The sequence below is a fragment of the Macrobrachium rosenbergii genome, chromosome 8 (assembly GCF_040412425.1).
Source record: "Macrobrachium rosenbergii isolate ZJJX-2024 chromosome 8, ASM4041242v1, whole genome shotgun sequence".
Taxonomy (NCBI): Eukaryota; Metazoa; Arthropoda; class Malacostraca; order Decapoda; family Palaemonidae; genus Macrobrachium; species Macrobrachium rosenbergii.
Genome location: NC_089748.1, coordinates 34,097,958 through 34,119,973, shown reverse-complemented (window position 1 = coordinate 34,119,973; position 22,016 = coordinate 34,097,958). Strand labels below are relative to the sequence as shown.

At 41.7% G+C, this 22,016-nt stretch overlaps 2 protein-coding genes across 6 annotated transcripts in view; one reads left to right on the top strand and one right to left on the bottom strand.

The window, feature by feature from the left end:
- Positions 1-657: 657 nt before the first annotated feature.
- Positions 658-22,016, bottom strand: part of LOC136840686 (uncharacterized) — a 68,503-nt gene continuing 47,144 nt past the window's right edge. The window contains exons 2-6 of one of the 3 annotated variants that reach the window (XM_067107405.1): positions 7,799-7,882; positions 7,385-7,538; positions 6,150-6,286; positions 4,059-4,249; positions 658-1,558 (exon numbers count right to left, since the gene is read on the bottom strand). In XM_067107405.1, coding sequence (XP_066963506.1) covers positions 1,516-1,558; positions 4,059-4,249; positions 6,150-6,286; positions 7,385-7,538; positions 7,799-7,882 — 609 coding nt within the window. In that variant the 3' untranslated portion in view covers positions 658-1,515. The remainder of the gene's footprint in view (positions 1,559-4,058; positions 4,250-6,149; positions 6,287-7,384; positions 7,539-7,798; positions 7,883-22,016) is intronic. The other 2 variants (XM_067107407.1, XM_067107406.1) reach the window with 2 other exon arrangements.
- Positions 9,842-22,016, top strand: part of LOC136840685 (uncharacterized) — a 74,649-nt gene continuing 62,474 nt past the window's right edge. The window contains exon 1 of one of the 3 annotated variants that reach the window (XM_067107403.1): positions 9,842-10,347. Coding sequence is in view for 1 of the 3 variants with exons in the window: in XM_067107401.1 (XP_066963502.1) it covers positions 10,330-10,343 (14 nt within the window). In the remaining 2 variants the exon portion in view is untranslated. The remainder of the gene's footprint in view (positions 10,348-22,016) is intronic. The other 2 variants (XM_067107401.1, XM_067107404.1) reach the window with 2 other exon arrangements.

The following is a 22,016-nucleotide window of genomic DNA, read 5'->3' as shown; positions in this document are numbered from 1 at the left end:
AGAGAAACATGTGTTAAAATTAGCTGTATCAGAGATCAAGTTCACGGATAACAGTGGACTGTAGAAAAACTAAGCAAACTGGAGGCGAAAACTCTACAAAAGTTATGACATTTGTGACACAGAGTGGCTATTAGAATAAAAGTTGAAATGTATGACATGACTGGAAAGCTAATGTCTTATGAATCTGAACGAAAAAGGTAGAGGTTTTTTCACTGAACTGTGTGCCAACAAATGCACAGGAGAAAGGCTGAAAGATTTTAAAATGTTGTGGTACACTTTACAAAAGTTAGTATAGTAAAAATAAGTTTCGAGTTCAGACAGATGAGACATGAGAATTTGGAGATAAGTGCATATGATTTGGAATTGAGAGCATTAGGATCTGGTGCAATCGTGTTGATGAAGTGGCAAAGGTATACCTGTAAGACGGATGAAATAACATAGTTATTTATGTAAAAGTCTGCTTTTAATCGATGATGCTTCCATTAAGGATGTGTAGGAGTGACAGCTGCTTTATTTTTTCAGTAACCAAAGTTTCTCAGGGGAATAAGCTCATTGATGATAATTAATTAATTAATAACAATAATAATATAATAATAATGATTAATTATTATTATTATACTTATTCTACTAACAACTTAAAAACCCAAACGACAGAAAGTAAATAAATCTTTTTCTTTTTATTACATCAGCAATCAAGTCTCATACATGTAGAATATATACTTTAATTATTATTACCAGCACCGAAAAGAAATGAAACTCATTGTAGCTTTTAATGGTGTTCCAATCCCTGTAAATACTTTAATAGATGTTAAAATGACAATATTTTTCAAATAAAAAAAAGGACATAGACGTCTTTGGTTAGCGTTTAATGTGTCCATACTGTAGGTAGGTATCGTGATAATTTTGTAGTGTTACACAGTTATAAATGTTTTAATAGTAATAGTAATTTAAAGCTCTTTGTCTGATAAACATTCTCTTGATTAATAATGATGACATAATGGAAAGCGCTTTCGTCCACGAAAGGAATGAGTCAATTTGCTGTGAGTGGTCTTCACTGATAAGGGGCAACGTTAATTCTCGGTTTACAATGCACTAGGCTCATTGAAGATGGTAACTTGAAAATGTTCAAGTCTGCAAACCTCAAACGTTGCTTAGCAGGTTTCCTGCAAATTTGCTGTGAACAGAGAGATTCAACTGATTGTCCTAAACAACTCGCTTCTAGTAAACTACATTTTTTTCTTTAAGGAAGTCTTTAAAAATTTTTTTAGATTTTTTTCCTATAACAGTAAATCGTAGAGTCATTAAATCCTGGCTGAAATGTCTGACGATCCTCGAATTCGGTTTTTAACTGTCTACGACTTCCAGTTTCCTGTCCTTTGTGGTGTAAGAAATGCCGATGTACAGTTTGGAATGGGCGTGAAGGTGGCTCCTCTTATGGAAAGATGATCGTGCCATTGTCACTGGCTTTGACGCACAGACGCTTGACGGTGAAGAGTGTTCCCGGTGGAGGCCAGACTACCATGTTTGGTGGAGTATTCCTCTTCTTCCTCCCGATGACCTGGAAAGGTAAGTTGTTATGGTTTCAGACGTGAGGTCTCCACAGTGGCTCCGGTGAAGATCAGATTATTTCGTGAATTCCAAGGGAAGATACCTTGGCTTACCATTGTACTGAAACCGGTATATATTCACAGTTTCCAAATATTATATCGCTGGCTCTGATGAGTCTTCGTTGTTTCAGATTTAGCTGGACTTGTGCCAGCACGGGCTCTTGCTCCTAGAGCAGCCCGTAACTCTATGTTGATGAGTCTGTGAGATGGGTAGGTTAGATGAAAACTTTATTATGATGAATGAAAGTGATTTTGGTGGGGGTGAAATGAGTCTTCGCCTCTCCTGTGTATATATATGCAAGTAGTAGTAGTAGTTGTAGTATTTGTAGTTAGGGCTTTTCTTTGAAACGGCTCCCTTATATCTAAGCAAGGACGCTAGATCTCTCTCCTTTTCTACATTCGAAGAAGAGGAAAGATAAGACTGACTGGGCAAAACACTAGCCTTGAAAGTTAAGAATTATGTTAACCTGGGGAGAGCTGGTTGTCCAAGTAAGTACCTAAGTAACAGGAAAAGTAAGAGGCGTTGTGGGTGGGGGAGGGGCGGGGTTAAAAAGTAAAGTAGAAATCACATGTTAACATTTTGTAAATATAAGTAATTAGAAAAGGAAGTGATTATAACAAATGATAAAGGAAAACACAAGAACATTAAAGTGTATACTTGCAAAGCATTATTTTAGGTATTTACTGCAGAGAAAGGTAAAAATATCCAAGGAATAAAATGAACACTCAACTGAGTGAAGTCTTAAAGAAACCAAAGCTAATGACGATTAATATACTTAGATAAGAGAAATCCATTAAATAAAAGGAAAGAAGGTGTCATTCGGAAAAAATGGGATCAACAAAACGAAAGCGAAAACCTATGAAGTTTGTCGAGTGAGTGCTTGGGAATTGGGAACTAAGCAAGAAATTACCAGGAATAATCTAATAATCCTGGAACTTAATAATCTATTAATCCTGGAACTTAATAATCTATTAATCCTGGAATTTAATAATCTATTAATCCTGGAACTTAATAATCTATTAATCCTGGAAATTAATAATCTATTAATTCAGGCACTTAATAATCTAATAATCCTGGAACTTTATCTAGTAATCCTGGAACTTAATAATCTAGTAATGCTGGAACTTAATGATCTAGTAATCATGGAACTTAATAATCTAGTAATCCTAGAACTTGATAATCTATTAATCCTGGAACTTAATAATCTAGTACTCCTGGGACTTAATAATCTACTAATCCAGGAAATTAATAATCTAGTTATCCTGGAACTTAATAATCTAGTTATCCTGGGACTTAATAATCTAATAATCCTGCAACTTAATAATCTACTTATCCTGGAACTTAATAATCTATTAATCCTGGGACTTAATAATCTATTAATCCTGGAACTTAACAATCTAATAATCCTGGGAATTAATAATTTATTAATCCTGGAACTTAATAATCTAGTTATCCTGGAACTTAATAATCTGTTAATCCTGGAACTTAATAATTATAGTACTCCTGGAACTTAATGATCTATTAATCCTGGAACTTAATAATCTATTAATCCAGGGACTTAATAATCTAGTAATCCTGCAACTTAATGATCTAGTAATCCTGAGACTTAATAATCTATTAATCCTGAAACTTAATAATCTAGTTATCCTGGAACTTTATCTAGTAATCCTGGAACTTAATAATCTAGTGATGATAGAACTTAATGATCTAGTAATCATGGAACTTAATAATCTAGTAATCCTAGAACTTGATAATCTATTAATCCTGGGACTTAATAATCTAGTACTCCTGAGACTTAATAATCTATTGATCCAGGAAATTAATAATCTAGTTATCCTGGAACTTAATAATCTAGTTATCCTGGGACTTAATAATCTGATAATCCTGCAACTTAATAATCTAATTATCCTGGAACTTAATAATCTATTAATCCTTAAGGACTTAATAATCTATTAATCCTGGAACTTATCAATCTAATAATCCTGGGAAATTAATAATTTGGAACTTAATAATCTATTAATCCTGGAACTAAATAATGTAGTAATCCTGGGACTTAATAATCTAGCAATCTTGGAACTTAATAATCTATTAACCCTGGAACTTAATAATCTATTAATCCTGGGACTTAATAATTATAGTACTCCTGGAACTTAATAATCTGTTAATAATTTTAGTAATCCTGGAACTTAATAATCTATTAATCCTGGGACTTAATAATCTTGAATCCTGGAAGTTAATGATCTAGTAATCCTGGAACTTAATCTGTTAATCCTGGCCCTTAATAATCTAGTAATCCTGGAACTTATTAATCTGTTAATCCTGGCCCTTAATAATCTAGTAATCCTGGAACTTATTAATCTGTTAATCCTGGCCCTTAATAATCTAGTAATCCTGGAACTTATTAATCTGTTAATCCTGGCCCTTAATAATCTAGCAACCCTGGAACTTACTTGGCCATCCTCGCCAAATTCAGGTTCGTGGATGTTGTAATCAGGCTTCTCCCAAGGTAGGGCAAATCGTCATTGAAGTGATTCGGGTTCACGTGGAACGCCCTCTGTGGGAGGGCCTCTACTTCGTCGACCTCTCCTCCACTAAGGTCTCGCTTCTTTCGTATCTGGTTCCCGATGATCTCCTTGTATATCTGAATGGAATGGAATGGAATGTGAGATTTAGAACAAGGCAAGAGCTGGGATCCGTATGGGTCATTCAGCGCTTGATTTCATGGTATTGAATTCGGTGCAGTGTTTCTTAGATATGATTTTTTAAATATGAATAATTGTCACGTGTTTATAAAGGAATCACTAAACTCGTTTTCCTTTTATGATGCTTCTAGAATTCGGATTACAATGAAAATGATAACTAATATTATTATTATTATTATTATTATTATTATTATTATTATTATTATTATTATTCAGAAGATGAACCCTATTCATACGGAACAAGCCCATCACAGGCCCCTATTGACTTGAAATTCAAGCTTCCAAGGGCTATGGTGTTCATTTGAAAGAGGTAACAGAAGGTAATTGGGAGTTAAAAAAAGGTTTGAAAGGTGTAACAAGGACAACCTCGCAGTTGCACTTTGAAAGAACTGTCAGGAGAGGGTGGAAAGCACGAAGGAAGAAAGAGAATACGGGCGGAGGTGCAAAAGGATGAAAGAGGTTGCAGGTAGGGGCCGAAGGGTCGCTGCAAAGAACCCTAGGTAATGTCTTGTGTTCAGTACAGATGCGCTGTACATACAGCATGCTGAAATGTGACTTAGTTTCGCACTGCCGAACGTGGGAAAGTGGACTGTATACACCGAAAACATTGTTCAGATTAGTATAATCAATGCCAAGCAAATTGCTTCTAAGTTACGCCAAGTTACTCTAAGTTCTTTAGGCAGGGGCATGCCGCTCTTAGTAGGACTAGGGAGTAGTTAGCATTAATCTATGACATCTACAGTTTTGTAGTTTCCTACTTACAACATTCATTTCATAGATAGCTTTAGAATTTGTGGTAAATGCTAGCATAAGCTGCGTCTATTAATGACAGTCTGTCTAAGGATTAGCCTTTTTTTATATGAATTTGCTGTTTCTTCTCTGGCAATGTAAAGAGTCTTTGTGTAGATACACGCATTTTTAAATAATTACCAATATTATTCCATTTTCTTTTATAAAACTTGAAACGTTTTCTATGATTTAGAATACTTGGTATACTACTGCAAACGATGCAAGTGGTTCTTTGGCCTTCGATATAAAACAGAGCTCAGAGTACAGATTGCCGAATGTAAAAAGATTTTCAAACCAAAAACCCCACAGATGTATGTATGAATTTGGAAGGCTCTGCTCTGAGAGAGAGAGAGAGAGAGAGAGAGAGAGAGAGAGAGAGAGAGAGAGAGAGAGAGAGAGAGAGAGAGAGAGAGAGAGAGAGAGAATTGAGCATTTTTGAGGCTAAAGCAAACATTTTTGAACCCATGCAGTTTACTCAACAACATCATACGCAACCCATCACGTGAAGACAAAAGGAAGCTTGTCAAGAATGACAGAGAAAGTTCCCAAAATTCACCTCTTAATACCTAAGATCAGTGAAAAAATATTTTTAATATAATAAACTTTAATTTTACAAAAAAGCACATAGATCTCATGTCATTATCTTTTAACTAACGTAACTTGAGAACCAATGTGCAAGAATGAAGCCTATTGGTCTAGTCATCGTGCTTCCCACTGAAGCAGTGGTAAGTTATATCGTCTAAATTATAATTTTTGTGAGATAATCTGAGAAAGACTGGGCCCCAGATTGCCAAATTTTGCATGGGACCAGGAAACCTTTTCTTATAACCTTGGCATTTCGAAGTGAGGGCTGCATCGCATGGACCCATTGTGAGTTATAGGCCTATGATGGCTTAATATACCGACCAGTTTTAGCTAATTACTAAGGTGTGTTAAGAATTCATTCTGAAAAAAAAGGTTGTAATGCCAGTTAATTCATGTGTACAGTATTCATGGGAAAAAAAATACAGAAAGAAAATAACAGTGAGGGAATCAAATCATTAGACTTACCCTTTCTCCATTGTACACCTGCTCAACCACGATAACCGGCTCTGGGTCGGGAGGAGTGACCACGGGCATAAACGTCGGGATGATCCAAGGCTTCAGCGCTTCATTTGGCCATGTAATGTCGTCCGCCTTGAAGTCTCCTGATTAAATAAACAAAACAATTTAGAGGATCTTTCATGGGCTCTTTCAGTAAGACATGTCATACACATGTTGGCAACTTATACATATCACTGACAGGTTGCTAACAAGTCGACGAGCATAATGCTGGACGACTGTGAGAGGCAGTAGTTACAACTAACAATAATCATTAACTTGTATTCAACTTGGAATAGAACGGAATAGAATATAGAATTTAGGCCAAAGGCCATGCACTGGGACCTGTGAGGTCATTCAGTGCTGAAAGGGAAACTGACTGTAAAAAGGTTTCAAATGGTGTAACAGGGGAAAACCTCGCGGATGCACTATGGATTACTGTTAGGAGAGGGTGGAAAGTAAGATGAAAGAAAGAGAATATGAACGGAGATACAGTAAAAGGAATGAATGGGGTTGCACCTAAGGGCCGAAGGGACGCTGCAAAGAACCTTGAGTAATGCCTACAATGCACTGTATGAACAGTGGCGTAGGGGGGGGGCTGTTTGAAATCGTCCTCCGGGCCCCAAAGTGAGGGGGGGGCGCCCGAAATGCGAAATTTAACCATTGCTGCTTTGACAGGACAAGCTAAATTTCTGAAATTTGCATTTACAGGTGCCTTTAAAATGATCCTACAATTGCTCATATTTTAAAAATTTTCCCCCCCAAACCCCCCAGCTGCTTTGGCTCACTTCGCTCGCCTCCCACCCCTTACGAGGGGCCCCAAATGGGGCTGTGCCCCCCGGGCCCCAAAATGTCTAGGAACGCCCCTGCGTATGAGGTGCACTGACGGCACTAACCCCCCTACGGAGTGTATTCAACTTGGTTGTAATATGTGAGAGATAAATTACCAACATTTGTCTATGACATGGTATACTTAGTGTGGACAAACACTTTTGTACAAAATAGTTTCATACACATTTACTCTACATGTTTTTTCCTTCTGAAACATTCATATAATTTAGGATCTGAGTATAACCTACAGTATGTATATTCCACTTCTTTCCTTAACCTTATATATGGCAAGAGACAGGCAGATCTGTAAATGTAAAATAATTCAAGCGAAGTTTAAGTATAAGATTAACTGTGACAGTAAATGAGTCTATCACCTTTGGCAATGGCAGCCAAATATCCTTTTGTTTCAAGATCAACTAGATGTCGCAGGTTCGGCAAAAGCTCATTCCAGGTAACGGCTTGATGGGGCATACGATCTTTTATCAGTTTCAGAAACCTTTTCATCCAGTAAGCGTTGGGATCTATGTTCTGGAATTCGATCAAATTTCTACATCAAAGCAGTTTTCTATCATTCCATCATTATCTATTTTGATCAAACAATGAACGCATGAGAAAGCTGCATTCTAAAGCATAAAGAAAAGTTATTTTTCATTTTCATAAAAGCAATGCATAAATCATTCTAGTTTTCTCTAATGTTTAGTCACCAAGATCTGAAAATGTTAACCTTCCAGTACGTTTTCTATGGTAATTCACTAATTCTACGGGATAACAAATAGGCGCATTCTTACCGTAGGGCAAGTGACAGTTGATTCTTCGGCAGCCTTGATCATCGGGTGGTTGTCAGGATCGCTTATGTCAACATACTGTACAGCCTGCGAATAAAGTTGTTTGATGAGAATTTCTTGTGCAAAGTAAAAAAAAAAAAAGGTAATAACTACACCTAGAATAGTAATCATATGAAAAACAGCAGCAACAACCACAACAGAATAAGGAAGGACAGAAAAATCTGTCACCGGAAAATATCGGCTTTGCAATGAGATTGGGAAAAAATCATTTCCTGGTATTTCCGAAAATGAGTCTAAGGGAAATTGGTGCAAAGTTTAAATTTGACTCTTTTTTTTTTTATTTACAAGGAGAGATGGGTTATTAAATATTAGAAGAAGAAGAAGAAGAAGAAGAAGAAGAAGAAGAAGAAGAAGAAGAAGAAGATGACAACGTCCGACCATCCGGCGGAACCATTGTGTGCAAGTCGTGAATAACAAATATTTGGGGAATAATTTGAGTTATACATCAGCTGGCGACAAATCTTTTTCATTTATTTTCATGGTGGATGACTGCTTTGGTTGCCGAGTGCGAAAAAAACATAAACAATAAACCCAGGAGGAGCCTCTGAAGGTGCAACGATATTAGGCTAAAAATACAAATTTGGCTCTCAGGTCAGGAAGAGGAAGTCCTTTTGATCCTCCTCTCGATAAAATTGCAATGTGTTCATCTCATATTTCGGGCTCATACTTTGGAGGGAGTTTAACCAGCATACAGTATATCCCTAGTACTGTCTGTCATATAAAGTATAGATCACTGGCGTTTCTGCGGAATCACTCAGCATACAGTACATCCCTAGTACTATCTTGCATACAAACTATAGATCAATGGCGTTTCTGCAGAATCACTGTTAAGCCAATCAGTCTTTTATGAATGTTTGAGGGTTAGCGTCTGTCTCTATCGTAATTTATATGACTAGTCAACATATTATGATGAACGATCACGTTTTAAACTTACGAAAGATAAAAACAGACCCTTAAGAAAAGTCCGTGTGTATTTGAAGTGGTGGGGAGAATTTCCACTAATACATCTGCAATACTTGTGCGTTAAAGGATAATTTTATTATTATTTACTCAGTGACTACATTTACAAAGGTATTCGCAAATGCTTATAGCATAGCAAGCGAAAATTTACTGGCATGCCGCGAAGAAAACCTTCACTCTCCATCTGCCAACGCATGACTGAACCGGAGTGACAGCTGCTTGGCTCACCTACTCGGAAAATATGGGGTCATGGTTTATGGGGCAGATGGCGTTGTTGCACTGACGTCATCTCCCCATTATTCATTGTTGTGTGTGTTCTGTGAGCAAGGTGCCAACTTTAATCAGCGCAAACGGATGTCGTAATATTTCCTTCTTCTTTATCAGGTGACGTTGATCAGGTATGCTAAGTTTTTTGTTGTAACGTCATCGAAGACTGCAATAATTATGTTTACGAAATACTTACAAGTTTTGGAGTTACGTTCAGCACGTGTGTAGACGACAACAGGACATTTTGGTTATTTTTTTTATCAAACTTCATTTTCCTTGTTTTATCATCTCTACTTCGAAGTTCTCCATATTTTTTATCAGCTCTTTTCTTTTTTAAAGTCTTTTTTAAGGCATTTTCTAGTACAACTTGTAGTCTCTTTAACGTAAAATAAAAGATCGTCTAACAATCACCTAATTTCTAACGGTTATTTTGATACTAAATGAAATTAGCATTGCTTGAGTTCTTATATTTAAAGTAATTTCGCCTTTTCCCTGCCGTTAGCAATGATCAGGGTTAAAGCTATCTCACAGAATATCTCCTCCCGTGTAAAAAAGGTCTCCGCAACTTACGATGAGACCTCCGGTGAAGTTTCTGTCTCGCCATTGCGGTTGAAATATGGGGACGTCTTGCTTGATGGCTGATATCTGAGTTGATATCAGAGCTACTGGGTAGACTTAGCACCCCAGTGAAGATTAAAGGACTTACGTCTGGCACTCGTCTTGCAGAGGGCGAGAATGCAAGAGGGAGGGAAGGAGGGAGGGGAGGAGGAGACTGGAGATATCCAAGACGAACATGAGAAGTGCACAATAGCTTCGGCGCGTGTACACGGGAGGTGTTGCTATGAATTCCTTGCAAATGACAGGCGGGAGTCTAATCGCTATCAACACCGTGAGAAACATTAAACGTGGATGATACGACGGTTCGTCACGCTCATTTTTTCCTTTTAGTTTATTTAGAACTCTCGAGAAACACTTATTCGTAGAAAACGTGGCGCGAGTGCCTCGTGTGTGTGTATGTGTGCTTAAATGGTAAAATACTAACAGTGCTCGTGTAAAGGCCGTGCAGTGAAGGTGTGCCAAATTGTGGAGGTGCAAAATGAGCTGACGAACTTAGACGGTGAGGTGTGTTTCACCTGGTTCCCCTCATTCCTCCCTTTTTTGTTTATACTCCTTCCTTCCTTCCCAATTTTGTGAGATAATTCGTGATGACGCGGAAATATCTATATCGTTAATACGAGACGGCTTCGATGAAATCATACAGGTAGGTAAGTATAAATGGACAGAATTCTACGATCTTTTAAAAGAACTTGCAAAACACAAGTTTTTTGCTTTTTATTGTTTCTTATAAATACAAAAAATTTCTGTAATACTTTCAGGGAAAAATGTAACATCACAGGAGAGAGAGTTAAATGGATGGACACAGAGAAAAATAGAAAATGATTAACTTTTCAAACTGATTTTAAATTCCTTACTTTTGCAATATCGCGTAACATTCTATATAAAGAGTTACAGGTTTAAATATAGCACTGTAATAGCCTGACAAAAATCCCCCAAAGCTCTCTCTCTCTCTCTCTTGTAAATATTATGCATGATCTTAGTCATCAAATGTGGGCTGAACGAGTTTCTCATCGTCTCATTGGCGACGTGACACAAATAATTTTTATTTGATTTTCTCGGATACTTCACTAAGGTATATGACTCAGACAGCTTTTTTGGTCTACCGTTTTTAAAACACGAGTGACAGGCGTCTAATTTTTCATTCAAATATAAAAATTTAGGGGTTTTCAAATCCTGAAAAGAGCGGATCTTTCCGTCTGAGCAGTTTGGACAATTCATTCGCATAACAGAGATGAAACACAACGCAGAGCAAATGGTACTAGGGTTGGGTAGAGTTACGTGTTTAGGTATCTATTTAGCTCTTGACTAATGCACTGGATATTCAGTGAAGCCAGTGCTTAATATGCGGTTGCTGTATACGATTTCCGAGGATATCAACGACAGTTACGGCAAATGGCGAAAACTAACCTCTTATATTTGGAGAGTTGCTAACACTGACCGAAGGAATTCTTTTCTTCTAAAATAGCCCCTTAACAATTAGGCTGAGCCGGTCAAGAACACTGTATCTATTTGTACTGATTGCGAAATATTACTTCATCGGGGGTAAAAGACAAACGATTATTAAAAATGACAGTACAAAGTTCCTTTGAATAAGTAGCACACAGAAACTGAAATATACAATATAGGCCAAAGGCCAAACGCTGAAAGGGCTGAGAGGAAAGGTCTGAAAGGTGCAACAGGAGGAAAACCTCGCAGCTAGGAACAGATCATACACCATTAAAGAAAAATTCACATATATAAAAGTTGAGTCTTTTTATAACATACTTTGCCCTAAAGTCAAAAATGAAGCATTCCATTTGAATATTGATGTTCAGGTAGTTTTTTTTTTTTTTTTTTTTTTGTCCCGTAAGGGGCATAAACACAACGGGAGACTTTTCAAAAATTTTTTATAAGAGGAATTGCCAGAAACTTTCTCTCGTCGTCGGGATATATATATATATATATATATATATATATATATATATATATATATATATATATATATATATATATAATGTATATACATACATTATATATATGCAAAGCCCTTTGTTGGCCGAGTCGGTTGAGCTTCAGACCGTCATTCGATGGGCCGGAGTTCAATTCCACCGCGGCTGATGAAGAGTTAGAGGAATTTATTTCTGGTGATAGAAATTCATTTCTCGCTATAATGTGGTTCGGATTCCACAATAAGCTGTAGGTCCCGTTGCTAAGTAACCAATTGGTTCTTAGCCACGTAAAATAAGTCTAATCCTTCGGGCCAGCCCTAGGAGAGCTGTTAATCAGCTCAGTGGTCTGGTAAAACTAAGGTATACTTAACTTATATATATGCATATTGTCACAATGCGTACCAAGTACCTGGTTATTACACAACCAATCACAGATTTCAAAAATTTACCTCACTTCAGCCAGACACCTGCACTCTCATAACAATAAAAATTGCGACTGAGTACTCTAAAGGCAACAGTGATCCCTTAAAAAGCTCATTAATCATGTGAAAAATCAAACTAAGTTTATCAAAACAAGTGTGAGGTATCAACAATTAAACAAGAAATATACTAGAGTAAAAGGGCATCACTCCATCAAACAACTTTAACTGTTTCCCTGGTCTTAATCCACTTCAGCAGAACTAAAGGAACAAAACATGTTTATCACTTTGCCTTACGCACACAATTAATCCTATTCACTGGCGGTCAATAAATGAAACAATGTTTTTAAAAACACTAAATACAAAAATTTATTTTTAAATTCAAAATTTATAATTAAAATTCACAATCTGAAGAAAAAAATTTAATTAATTCTTTAGTTAAATTATTAAACAAAATTAAATCACAAAAACTTTAATTTATCAAGGAATTAAATTAATCAAGCAAAATTTTAAACTATCAAGATTTACTTAAAATCTGAAAAGAAAGTCTTAATAAATGAAAATTAAATCAAGCATGCAATGTTAAATTATCAAAAAATATTTAAAATGCTAAGTAAATAAATGTTAAATCACTAAAAATATGTTGAATCACCAATATATGAAATGTGAAAAATCAAGAGATTGCTAACATAATAACACACAAAAATACACAAAAGATTTACCAATATTAATTTCACCACGGCAAAAATTCTCTCAATATACCTTATATATACCATGCTAATAAGTAAATTTCATTTTACCTTACACAAGCTTGTGAAAACTTTCGCAAACTCCACAAACACACTTTATTGTCAGGCGCTGTTACAGTTTTCCCAAATTCAGATCTCAAAAGCTAAGTTTAATATTAATGACCACACAAATATTTTACGTTAACTTCTCTCTTTTGAAGAAAGAGAGAAAGGGAACCAACTTTAACAGTCTCTAGAATCAGAATGAGCAAACTTTTGGGTTCCAGTGGGAAATGAAACAACCAGGCGACGTAAGAACAATACGTGATCAGACCAACGCAATCCTACAAAACATGACTTAATCGATCGAGATTAGTGCATTTACTCTCATAAGGGCATATGCGATTCGAGCAGAAATTTGCATGGGATGAAGCCCTTAACAAAATCTCAACACGATCAAAACAGACGGTAACTGGCCAGCCACAAACGGCACGCTTTCCAAACAAAGACAAAGAACCAAAGTTGGTTTTCAGAACAGTACATGAAACATTGTGATATCATTCGTCTTTTCTTGTATGGGACAAAGCTTCCCATGACTCGACTGCTATTCCCATGCTAGTTAACTCGTTATCCTCGCAACAACAACTGAACCAAAACACGACATCACAAGTACAGAATATTTGTTGCTAGGGGACAAAATGTGGGTCACATACTACATTATTATTAAAACATATTACAGTTTTAAATTATGCTGTTAAGTTATCTAAATCATTAACTCTTTTGAGATCTGATATTACACTACATATGGTACTTCAACAATTATTATCATTACACATAATACATGTTAAATAGAAGAGTAAATATATCAAAACTATGGGATACTATACATATAACAAGGCAACATCATGAACATATATATAAAAATATATAATAATATATATAAATAAAAAAATATATATATATATATATATATATATATATATATATATATATATATATATATATATATATATATATATATATATACAGAGGACGAGAGAAAAGGATACGATGATGATGATTTTTTGCTAAATTTATATATCTTTCTTTTTTAAAATATTGACATTTTTGTGGCAATAAAGCTTTCAAGAAAATTTCATATCATCTGCTGCGAGAAGTATGGTTAAAATGGACTGGATGACGAAGCAGATCGACTAAAAGAGATTTTCCAGAGGAAAAGTACATCAGGAGAATGGCAGATAACTTCAGTCTACAATTGTTTACTGATGAAAATATGGACTACTTCGCGGAGGAGTATGGAGTCGAGGTTCCTGCTTTCTGCGATTATGGATTTATTCAGCAGTTCTACACTTGTATGGACGCTTATGGACGCAAGTTCTTCATTCGAAATAAGGAAGGAAATAATCAGGAAGAGAGGAAGACAGTGGCGTGGAGGAATTGAAGAATTCATACGAAATGCAAGGTAGAGAACTTGAGGTGTTTTCTAATCTGACTGAGAGGAGATTCTGGAAGGCCAAAATTACCACTTGGAGCAGTTCTTCGCCCGAAACAAGAAAGAAAAGAAATAAAGAAAAGAGAGGACATCGGTTGACGAAGAAAAAGTAAAGAACCTCAGCTGTTAGAAGCTACTTGAAAGAATTTGGATTCACAGAATTACTTTTTGGAGAAGCAAGGTAAAATCGAAGGGATGATCAATATCGCCAGTAAGAGGGAATCCCAGAAGATTACAGAAGACGACTCGTTACAGAAAGGAAACTGCTTATATGTCAGAAAAAGAACTCTAAGTAGCGGTTAACGTGATGTTAAGATGATCTAACACCTTCACGATTTTCCTTGAAGACATTCTGGAATCCTTCAACCTCCGGCTTCTGGAAGGAAGGACGAGAGAAATTCCATTCGCGTATGCCCCGAACCCCAAAGTCTATACGAACTATCTCCGAGATGCCTCAAATCGTACTGAAGCCTACAGAGAGGGCAAGTGTCATATTTGAAAAGCTGGGTAAGAGAAAGAAGAGAGTATGGTGAAGGGACTTGGATATCGTCGCAGATCACTTAAAAGGAGAAGATAAAGAAACTATAACAGAAGTTCCTGAAGAAAACAGCAAAACGACAATGGAAATGGAAATTCAGGAGAGGATGAGTCCAAAAGCTGCCTACACAAGCCCTCTTCTAAGGACGAGGATGAGGACCAAAAGCCCCCAAGGCTCGCCAGTCTCTTGAGGGCACCCTTGAAGGGAAGGGTCCGACCCAGAGACTGCTTCCTCGGAGGAAGGCAGGTATCCTGCCAGGCTGGGGAAGCAGGTCTGGAGAGGACCCGAGATCTTCAAGGATGAGGCCCAAAAGCCCGCAAGGCTTGCCAGTCTCTTGAGGGCATCCTTGAAGGGAAGGGTCCGACCCAGAGGCTGCTTCCTCGGAGGAAGGCAGGTATCCTGCCAGGCTGGGGAAGCGGGCCTGGAGAGGGCCTAAGAACTTCAAGGATGGGGCCCAAAACCTCCCAAGGCTTGCCAGTCTCTTGAGGGCACCCTTGAAGGGAGTGTCCGACCCAGAGGCTGCTTCCTCGGAGGAAGGCAGGTATCCTGCCAGGCTGGGGAAGCGGGCCTGGAGAGGGCCTAAGAACTTCAAGGATGGGGCCCAAAACCTCCCAAGGCTTGCCAGTCTCTTGAGGGCACCCTTGAAGGGAGTGTCCGACCAGAGGCTGCTTCCTCGGAGGAAGGCAGGTATCCTGCCAGGCTGGGGAAGCGGGCCTAGAGAGGGCCTAAGAACTTCAAGGATGGGGCCCAAAACCTCCCAAGGCTTGCCAGTCTCTTGAGGGCACCCTTGAAGGGAGTGTCCGACCCAGAGGCTGCTTCCTCGGAGGAAGGCAGGTATCCTGCCAGGCTGGGGAAGGGGGCCTGGAGAGGGCCTAAGAACTTCAAGGATGAGGCCCAAAAGCCCACAAGGCTTGCCAGTCTCTTGAGGGCACCCTTGAAGGGAAAGGTCCGACCCAGAGGCTGCTTCCTCAGAGGAAGGCAGGTATCCTGACAGGCTGGGGAAGCGGGCCTGGAGAGGGCCTAAGAACTTCAAGGATGGAGCCCAAAACCTCCCAAGGCTTGCCAGTCTCTTGAGGGCGCCCTTGAAGGGAAGGGTCCGACCCAGAGGCTGCTTCCTCGGAGGAAGGCAGGTATCCTGCCAGGCTGGGGAAGCGGGCCTGGAGAGGACCTAAGAATTCAGGATGAGGCCCAAAGCCCACAAGGCTTGCCAGTCTCTTGAGGCACCCTTGAAGGGAAGGGTCCGACCCAGAGGCTGCTTCCTCAGAGGAAGGCAGGTATCCTGCCAGGCTGGGGAAGCGGGCCTGGAGAGGGCCTAAGAACTTCAGGATGAGGCCCAAAAGCCCACAAGGCTTTCCAGTCTCTTGAGGGCACCCTTGAAGGGAAGGGTCCGACCCAGAGGCTGCTTCCTCGGAGGAAGGCAGGTATCCTGCCAGGCTGGGGAAGCGGGCCTGGAGAGGGCCTAAGAACTTCAAGGATGAGGCCCAAAAGCCCACAAGGCTTGCCAGTCTCTTGAGGGCACCCTTGAAGGGAAGGGTCCGACCCAGAGGCTGCTTCCTCAGAGGAAGGCAGGTATCCTGCCAGGCTGGGGAAGCGGGCCTGGAGAGGGCCTAAGAACTTCAAGGATGAGGCCCAAAAGCCCACAAGGCTTTCCAGTCTCTTGAGGGAACCCTTGAAGGGAAGCGTCCGACCCAGAGGCTGCTTCCTCGGAGGAAGGCAGGTATCCTGCCAGGCTGGGGAAGCGGGCCTGGAGAGGCCCTAAGAACTTCAAGGATGAGGCCCAAAAGCCCACAAGGCTTGCCAGTCTCTTGAGGGCACCCTTGAAGGGAAGAGTCCGACCCAGAGGCTGCTTCCTCAGAGGAAGGCAGGTATCCTGCCAGGCTGGGGAAGCGGGCCTGGAGAGGGCCTAAGAACTTCAAGGATGAGGCCCAAAAGCCCACAAGGCTTTCCAGTCTCTTGAGGGCACCCTTGAAGGGAAGGGTCCGACCCAGAGGCTGCTTCCTCAGAGGAAGGCAGGTATCCTGCCAGGCTGGGGAAGCGGGCCTGGAGAGGGCCTAAGAACTTCAAGGATGAGGCCCAAAAGCCCACAAGGCTTTCCAGTCTCTTGAGGGCACCCTTGAAGGGAAGGGTCCGACCCAGAGGCTGCTTCCTCGGAGGAAGGCAGGTATCCTGCCAGGCTGGGGAAGCGGGCCTGGAGAGGGCCTAAGAACTTCAAGGATGAGGCCCAAAAGCCCACAAGGCTTGCCAGTCTCTTGAGGGCACCCTTGAAGGGAAGGGTCCGATCCAGAGGCTGCTTCCTCAGAGGAAGGCAGGTATCCTGCCAGGCTGGGGAAGCGGGCCTAGAGAGGGCCTAAGAACTTCAAGGATGAGGCCCAAAAGCCCACAAGGCCTGCCAGTCTCTTGAGGGCACCCTTGAAGGGAAGGGTCCGACCCAGAGGCTGCTTCCTCAGAGGAAGGCAGGTATCCTGCCAGGCTGGGGAAGCGGGCCTGGAGAGGGCCTAAGAACTTCAAGGATGAGGCCCAAAGCCCACAAGGCTTGCCAGTCTCTTGAGGGCACCCTTGAAGGAGAGGGTACTCCCCAGAGGCTGCTTCCTCAGAGGAAGGCAAGTATCCTGCCAGGCTGGGAAGCGGGCCTGGAGAGGCCTAAGAACTTCAAGGATGAGGCCCAAAAGCCCACAAGGCTTGCCAGTCTCTTGAGGGCACCCTTGAAGGGAAGGGTCCGACCCAGAGGCTGCTTCCTCGGAGGAAGGCAGGTATCCTGCCAGGCTGGGGAAGCGGGCCTGGAGAGGGCCTAAGAACTTCAAGGATGAGGCCCAAAAGCCCACAAGGCTTGCCAGTCTCTTGAGGGCACCCTTGAAGGGAAGGGTCCGACCCAGAGGCTGCTTCCTCGGAGGAAGGCAGGTATCCTGCCAGGCTGGGAAGGGGCCTGGAGAGGGCCTAAGAACTTCAGGATGAGGCCCAAAAGCCCACAAGGCTTGCCAGTCTCTTGAGGGCACCCTTGAAGGGAAGGGTCCGACCCAGAGGCTGCTTCCTCAGAGGAAGGCAGGTATCCTGCCAGGCTGGGGAAGGGGCCTAGAGAGGGCCTAAGAACTTCAGGATGAGGCCCAAAAGCCCACAAGGCCTGCCAGTCTCTTGAGGGCACCCTTGAAGGGAAGGGTCCGACCAGAGGCTGCTTCCTCAGAGGAAGGCAGGTATCCTGCCAGGCTGGGGAAGCGGGCCTGGAGAGGGCCTAAGAACTTCAAGGATGAGGCCCAAAAGCCCACAAGGCTTGCCAGTCTCTTGAGGGCACCCTTGAAGGGAAGGGTCCGACCCAGAGGCTGATTCCTAGGAGGAAGGCAGGTATCCTGACAGGCTGGGGAAGCGGGCCTGGAGAGGGCCTAAGAACTTCAAGGATGAGGCCCAAAGCCCACAAGGCTTGCCAGTCTCTTGAGGGCACCCTTGAAGGGAAGGGTCCGACCAGAGGCTGCTTCCTCAGAGGAAGGCAGGTATCCTGACAGGCTGGGGAAGCGGGCCTGGAGAGGGCCTAAGAACTTCAAGGATGGGGCCCAAAACTTCCCAAGGCTTGCCAGTCTCTTGAGGGCACCCTTGAAGGGAAGGGTCTGACCCAGAGGCTGCTTCCTCGGAGGAAGGCAGGTATCCTGACAGGCTGGGGAAGCGGGCCTGGAGAGGGCCTAAGAACTTCAAGGATGTGGTCCAAAAGCCCACAAGGCTCGCCAGTCTCTTGAGGGCAGCCTTGAAGGGAAGGGTCCGACCCAGAGGCTGCTTCCTTGGAGGAAGGCAGGTATCCTGACAGGCTGGGGAAGCGGGCCTGGAGAGGGCCTAAGAACTTCAAGGATGAGGCCCAAAAGCCCACAAGGCTTTCCAGTCTCTTGAGGGCACCCTTGAAGGGAAGGGTCCGACCCAGAGGCTGCTTCCTCAGAGGAAGGCAGGTATCCTGCCAGGCTGGGAAGCGGGCCTGGAGAGGGCCTAAGAACTTCAAGGATGAGGCCCAAAAGCCCACAAGGCTTTCCAGTCTCTTGAGGGCACCCTTGAAGGGAAGGGTCCGACCCAGAGGCTGCTTCCTTGGAGGAAGGCAGGTATCCTGACAGGCTGGGGAAGCGGGCCTGGAGAGGACGCGAGATCTTCAAGGATGAGGCCCAAAAGCCCACAAGGCTTGCCAGTCTCTTGAGGGCACCCTTGAAGGGAAAGGTCCGACCCAGAGGCTGCTTCCTCGGAGGAAGGCAGGTATCCTGCCAGGCTGGGGAAGCGGGCCTGGAGAGGACCCAAGAACTTCAAGGATGAGGCCCAAAAGCCCCCAAAGGTCGCCAGTCTCTTGAGGGCACCCTTGAAGGGAATGGTCTGACCCAGAGGCTGCTTCCTCGGAGGAAGGCAGGTATCCTGCCAGGCTGGGGAAGCGGACCTGGAGAGGACCTAAGAACTTCAAGGATGAGGTCCAAAAGCCCACAAGGCTCGCCAGTCTCTTGAGGGCAGCCTTGAAGGGAAGGGTCCGACCCAGAGGCTGCTTCCTCGGAGGAAGGCAGGTATCCTGACAGGCTGGGGAAGCGGACCTGGAGAGGACCTAAGAATTCAAGGATGAGGCCCAAAAGCCCACAAGGCTCGCCAGTCTCTTGAGGGCACCCTTGAAGGGAAGGGTCCGACCCAGAGGCTGCTTCCTCGGAGGAAGGCAGGTATCCTGCCAGGCTGGGGAAGCGGGCCTGGAGAGGACCCAAGAACTTCAAGGATGAGGCCCAAAAGCCCACAAGGGTCGCCAGTCTCTTGAGGGCAGCCTTGAAGGGAAGGGTCCGACCCAGAGGCTGCTTCCTCGGAGGAAGGCAGGTATCCTGCCAGGCTGGGGAAGCGGGCCTGGAGAGGACCCGAAAACTTCAAGGATGAGGCCCAAAAGCCCCCAAGGCTTGCCAGTCTCTTGAGGGCACCCTTGAAGGGAATGGTCCGATCTAGAGGCTGCTTCCTCCTTTCAGTGTCCTCTCCAGAAGAGGAAGGCAGGATTCCTTGGAAGATCCGATTGGAAAATCATTGTCGCTTGATTTCCCATTAATAGAATGCTCTTTATTACTCAATATTCTGTTTTCCAGATGATTAAAAATTTTTTTTTCTATTTTTGTATTGTTCTCTGCTTCACTTAGTTTGTATCAAAATTCTCCCATGCCAAGAATTCATTCAAGGGGGAAGTGTATTTTCGTATTATTGCCATCTGTCTACTGTGTAGCACTTTGCGCTAATTCAGTGCCCAAACTTTGGGAACTTGAGAGAAATCGTTTCTTCTCAGAGTTCATTGATGAAGAGGGTAATTATCGTCTTTCGTAGAATCTCGGAGAGGATATTTTGAAGTTCGTGGAGAAAGCTGGTTTTCTGGAAAATTTATAACGTATCGTCAATTTATTTTTACCATTTCATCAATTTCTTGGAAATTCTATGTTTTTTTATCCTCTGTTCACGACTGGCAGCCACTTTTAAACAGGAAGTCCTTCAACTGCTCTCCTGTTCATTTCTATTTTGTAGTGTGCCCTAACAAATAGAAGCTATATGTCTTTGGAGAAATGAATTGCTTCAAGGAAAAAAAAAAAGGCTGATTTGATTTATTGCCCGACAAACAGATCTCTCATTTTTGTATATCATATTTATGATCATTTCTTTTCAAAAACATATATTTCGAAAACGTTTTATTTATTTATTTTACTTGCTTTTACTTGACTGTAATTTTAGTTCTTTATTTACGTCCTACTCGAAAATTTAACCAAGTCGAATCATTATTTTCCTGTGGAATTGATGAGGTTGTATCCCCTGTAATAAATTTAAATCATTTCTGCAGGTGTTTGTGATCAGCAGCTTAACAGAACAATTCCATCTGGATGGCGCTGCCTGGCAACAGCCATGAAATCGGCTACACCGTTATCATTTTCATTTATCACAAAAGTGATGAAATGCCAACACAAACTGAAACAGATTCGAGAGGAAAAATCGTGCTTTGATTTCAAGAGCATTCATCATTAAATTTCAGCTTTCACGAACTGTCGTGTCTTGACCGACAGTTCATGACTTTCAAAAAAGAAAAAAGAGCAATGGATGACATGCGCAGTTGACTTTTGAAAAGGAGCAATGGATGAAGTGCACAGTTGCCTTTAAAAAAGTAGCAATGGATGACATGTGCAGTTGACTTTATAAGGAGAAATGGATGACCTGCGCATTTGACTTTAAACTGGAGCACTGGATGACATGCGCAGTTCAAATTTAAACAAAGGAGCAATGGATGAAATGTGCAGTTGACTTTAAAAAGGAGCAATGGATGACATGCGCAGTTAAATTTAAACAAAGGAGCAATGGATGACATGTGCGCAGTTACCTTTAAAAAAGGAGCAATGGATGATGTGTGCAGTTGCCTTTAAAAAAGGAGCAATGGAAGATGTGCGCAGCTGACCTCTGAAAAGGAACAATGGATGACCTGTGCAGGCGGCTTAAAAAAGGATCACTGGATGACATGTGCAGTTAAATTTAAACAAAGGAGCAATGGATGACGTGCGCAGTTGCCTTTAAAAAGGGAGCAATGGATGACATGTGCAGCTGACTTTAAAAAGGTGCAATGGATGACATGCTCAGTTGACTTTCAAAAGGAGCAATGGGTGACGTGCATAGTTGACTTTATAAAGGAGCAATGGATGACATGTGCAGTTGACTTTAAAATGGAGCAATGGATGACATGCGCAGCTGACTTTCAAAAAGGAGCAATGGATTACATGTGCAGTTAAATTTAAACAAAGGAACAATGGATGACATGCGCACTTGACTTTAAAACGGAGCAATGTATGACATGTGCAGTTGACTTTCAAAAAAGGACCAATGGATGACATGCTTAGTTGACTTAAAAAAAAAAGGAGCAATAGATGAAGTGTGCAGTTGACTTAAAAAAAAGGAGCAATGGATGACATGCACAGTTGACTTTAAAAAGGAGCAATGGACAACATGCGCAGTTGACTTTCAAAAACGAGCAATGGATGATGTGCGCAGTTGCCTTCAATGGATGACATGCGCAGCTGACTTTTATAAAGGAGCAATGGATGACATGTGCAGTTTACTTTCAAAAAGGAGCAATGGATGACAAGCCCAGTTGACTAAAAAAATGAGCCATGGATGACATGTGCAGTCGACTTAAAAAAAAAAAAAGGAGTAAAGGATGACATGCGCAGTTAACTTTAAAAAAATGTGCAATGGATGACATA